At 71.7% G+C, this 4391-nt stretch overlaps 2 protein-coding genes across 2 annotated transcripts in view; both read right to left on the minus strand.

Annotated features, from left to right (window-relative positions):
• Positions 1-47: 47 nt before the first annotated feature.
• H696_02497 (hypothetical protein) lies at positions 48-2699 on the minus strand (the record flags this gene model as incomplete). The annotated part of the gene is made up of 3 exons (XM_009496405.1): positions 48-1453; positions 1601-2366; positions 2499-2699. The coding sequence occupies 3 exons, from the start codon at positions 2697-2699 to the stop codon at positions 48-50; spliced, it is 2373 nt and encodes a 790-aa protein (XP_009494680.1).
• Positions 2700-3329: 630 nt separating this feature from the next.
• Positions 3330-4391, minus strand: part of H696_02498 (hypothetical protein) — a gene marked incomplete at its 5' end in the record, with an annotated part of 15950 nt that continues 14888 nt past the window's right edge. Inside the window, one exon of the mRNA XM_009496406.1 lies at positions 3330-4339. Coding sequence (XP_009494681.1) covers positions 3438-4339 — 902 coding nt within the window. The 3' untranslated portion in view covers positions 3330-3437. The remainder of the gene's footprint in view (positions 4340-4391) is intronic.

Consider the following 4391-nt stretch of genomic DNA (forward strand, 5'->3'; position numbering starts at 1 on the left):
CCCCCCCCCCCCCCCCAGCCCCCCGTGCCGCCGCCGCCGGCGTCGCATTAAAAGCCCATCCGGTGCCAGGACCGAACAAAGCGCCGGCGGCGCCCCTCGGTCGGCGAAGCGGTCGGGTCCTCCGGGGCAAGCATGCCGCCAAGGGCCCCGGGGAAGGGGCACTGGTCGTCTTCATCCTCATCCTCGTCGTCGTCCTCCTCGCCAAACGCCCCGCCGGCGTCGCCCCCCGCCCCCAGGAGTGATGGGTGATCGAGGGCCGCGGCTTCGGCCACGGTGGCTGGCCGAAGGAAAGCCAGGTCCCCGGTCAGGGGCGCCTCGGGGTCCGACTCCTCTGCCTCCTCGCTGGGAGTCCGGGGGCGACTGCGTGGTGGCTGTCCCTCGGGGCCCGGTCCCGGGACCAAGCCCCGGAGGAACATGCCTGGCGGCGACGGTGGCGGCCCGGCCGGGGGGCTATCCTGCCCGGGGGGCGAGCTTCGGGCCAGCGCACCGCTGGAGGTGGCCCGCCGGACTCGAGCCCCGGGGGCCGCGACTGGGCGTGCGCCGCCCGGGTGCACGGCCAAATCCACCGAGCGCGAAGTGCGCAGTGGCCGGAGGAGATCCACCTCGCCCGGGGCCGCCGCCTGCATTGGGGACCGCTGCAGGGCCGGGGCCCCGGCATCCACCACCTGGGCCTTCCAGTTGGGTCGGGCCTCGGTATGCAAGCTGCCCGAGTAGTCCTTCGAGTGGAGGGGGCTCCTGTCAACCAGGGTGCTCATGCGATGGGCCATGCGCCGGGTCGAGCTCCCGGACCCGGCCAGGCCCGGGCTGGCCGCCGGAGTCGAGGCACAACTCCCCTCCGTCGATGTGGCCCACGCCGAGGTCGAGGCCGACGGTGTGTAGCCCGGGCCCCGGGCCCCGGCCTGCGACGGGTGACTGGCCAGGAAGTCGATGCTCGGCCCGCCGATGTATGTCACGCTCGGGTATCGCGGCGTGCCCCAGTGCAGTGACTGGCAGCCCGGGCAGTCGGCCGCCTCGAAGCCGGTGTGGTAATAGGGCTCGCGTCGGGCCCGGGGCCCGGTCTCGGGCCGGGGGGAGCTGCGTCCCGGGCGGCGCCCCGCCCGGCCGGCCCGGTGCCGGGGTCCGCCGCCTTCGGCGCGGCACCCGGCGCACACCGGGTCAGGCAGGCTGTCGCAGTACACGCGGATCATGCGCTCGCGTGTGAGCCACCGCCGCTGGGCCACCGTGGCCGGCTCCAACTCGCCGCCCATTGGCAGGGCCTCCGGCGCGGACAGTTCCTCCGCCAGCCCCGCGCCCCCGGTGCTGCTGATGCTGCTGATGCTGCCACTACTGCTGGTGCTCATGGCGGCCAGGTCGCCTTCGGAGGCGAAAACCGGGTCCAACGAATGCTCCGGCGGGTAGGGTCGAGTCGACGCTGGCCGGGTGACCGTGTCCAGGCCGCGCGTCCTGCCGGCCACTGGCGGGGCGTGCGCACACACACACACACACACACACACACACGGCCGGTCGTTGGGGTGAGACATTGCTCGGGGCACGGCGCGGGCGGCTTGAAGAAAGGCTGCAGCCGTCCCCGGCGCGAACCGGGGCCAAGCATGCGACGTACCGGTGAACCGTTGGCCGTGCGTACCAAAGAGCACACTGAAAAAGGGCCGCCGTCTGGCGGCCCGGGGAGCCTGCAAGGCGAACACATTTCGCGGCGCGGGCGCTCGCCCCGGGACAAGTCCCTCCGACTGCGCGGCCCCATTGGCCGGGTGATCGGCACTGCCGCCTGTGCCTGGCACCGCCGGCAGCAGCAACACATCGGCCGGCTCGGCGGCCGGCGCATGGTCGCGACGCCAGCGGCCGCCCCGGCCCGGCTGCCGGCGCTTGGCTTTCCCCTCGGTCCCCGGGGCTGTCGGTCCCGTGGCAGGCCCGCCGGCCGGGACGGTGGTCCCCTCGGCCAGGAGCTCCCATGCCAGCTGGTGCTGGCTGGCCCCGGGCGGGGGCACCGGCGGCGCCGGCAGCGGCGGGCCGTCATCGCTCTCAAGCGCCGGCCCGGCTTCGGCCGAGGCCGACAAAAAGTGTCGCATCATGGTGTCGGCCCCGCTGACCAGGCAGCGCTGCTCCGCCGGGTTGAGGGTCGTCAGGAAGATGGGGGCCGAGTGGCCCTGGTATCGGCGCGCAAAGCGCCCCACCGAGCCGGTGTACGTCCGGATGAGCACCCGCTTCAGGGCGTCCGTCAGCGGGGCCAGCCCATGCCCGGTGCCCTCCTTCAGGTACTGTCGGGCCTCCATCTGGAAGAGGTACCTCTGCAGGCGCATCGACAGCCGGTGGCCCCACGTCGAGGAGTGCGGGTCCGTCGTGTGCCACCACATCAGGCTCAAGGTGCTCTGTGCTTTGGGGGGTCAGGAATCTGCGAGCGGCCTCCCCCCCCCCCCCCCACTTCCCCATGCCTCGGCTTGGAAAGAGGCACCAGCCTCGGCGGCCACCCGCGCCCCTCCTCCGCCCCCTATGGCACGTACGAGACCCAGTTGCTCCAGCACCGCCTCGATCATCTGGCTGTCCGAGGCGATGATCGGCCGGCAGAGGTACCCCGTGGCATCGAGATCCAGCTCGATGCGGAACTCCGTCTCCTCGTCACCCAGCTCGGGCTGCGCCTCCAGCGGCGCAAGTTGCAGATCGCCCAGCTCCCCAGCGGCGATGGCGGCCGCGCGGTGGGGCATGCTTTCCAGGAGACAAGCGGTCAGAGGAGAGGGCAAAGGGAGCGCGAGAGGGGGGGGGGGCGGGCGAGAGAGAGAGAGTGAGAGGGAGAGACACATGTAGAGGGGGGGGGCTGTGCTTCGGCATTTCCTGCTCCGTGCCACGGTGGGCCCTCATTGGGGTTGTCCGCATACCGGCCCGTTTGCTCGGCTCGCCGGCAGGTGCCTGGGGACCATGCGTGCTTTTGCGGGCCCTCCGGCCACCGAGCACATTGTGGTGTAAGATGTGCCGTGTCAAAAGCCCACAATCTCAAACGTCACGCACGATGACACGTGTTCATTCTCGGATCATGACCGCCCTGCCCGAGACGCAAAGCCCGGACCAGTGTCCGCGACGAACCACGCCCACCCTTGCCGTTTTGGTGCCGGTGGCGACGGCGGCATTCATGACACACGCGCCTCCATCACATTCTGTCTTCCTCCTTCACAGGCAGGCGGGCACATGAGGGGAACCAAGCGCAGGGGCATGGCAACTCGTGCAGTTCCATGGTCGGGGAGCCGCTTCCCAGGATACAGCTCCCCTCCCGGGGTCTCTTCCCCCCCCCCCCCCTCCCCCCTTGGGCCTTCATCTGCCTGGCCCAGTCTCACGGAGGACACGGAAGTAGGTGTATTTCACGGTGCGGCGGCCGCATCCCGGCGGCGCACAGTCGCGGTCACAGCCTCGGCATCAGGACACCGTGGCAGGTGCGAGAGGCTGTGCTTTCAATGCTTGGCGGCCGGCTGGGGGCCGCCATATGCGGAGGGGACCTGCGACTGGTGCTGGTGCTGGGTATGCTGTGGCTGGTGCGGATGCGGGTGATGGTGATGGTAGTGGGCCGGCGCGTGTGCCGGATACTGCCCGGCGGCCTGCTGGGCATACGGGTGTGTCTGCATGCCGGCGGCCGATGAGCGGCCCCCGCCGCCGCCACCGCCGGCCAGGGCCGGTGAGGTGAGCGGCGACCCCGCGGCCGAGCCCGGGCCCGAGGGGGCCGGCACATCGGCAAGCGGAGCCGGGGGGATGTGCGCGGCGCCGGGGTCCGCTCGGGCCGGCCGCTGAAGGCAGTTGCCCACCGGCGACCCGGACGCACCATACTCCAGGGGAAGATGCCGCGCGCCGAAATACTCCAGGCTGAAGCCGGAATTCGGGAACATCAGCGGCCGCCATTGGGGCGAGTCGCGCCAGTGCTGGTACCGCTCCAGGGAAATGAGCGCCAGCGAGTCGCCCAGGTCCGCCGGTGACAGAGGGACCTCCGAGGCACCGGCCCCGCCGACCGAGGCGCCCCGGTGAATGGCACTACTGCTGCCGCTGCTGCCGCTGTTGGCGGCGGTGGTGGTGGTGGCGGCGACGCCAGGGCTCCCGCCGCGCGAGCCGCCCGCGCTCCGAGGCAGGGAGGAATTCTGCGGGCTCAGGATGTCCGGCGGCAGGGCCCCATTGAGCAGGCGCTCCGATGGCAGGGCCGCCGATTCGAAGACCGCCTCCGGCATCAGGTAGCACGACACCAGCGACCACCAGGGGGAGAAAGACTCCGGCCCGGCGGTGGTCATCGAGGGGTTGCCACTGACCGCGGCGAAGTTCGGGTCCGACACAAGCCCCGCGATGAAGGAGGCCAGCTCCGGGAACATGCCTTCCGAAGACCCGGCCAGGCGGTTCATCATCACCCGCGGGTCCAGCAGCCA

This window comes from Fonticula alba (genome assembly GCF_000388065.1).
Source record: "Fonticula alba strain ATCC 38817 unplaced genomic scaffold supercont2.3, whole genome shotgun sequence".
Classification (NCBI taxonomy): domain Eukaryota; order Rotosphaerida; family Fonticulaceae; genus Fonticula; species Fonticula alba.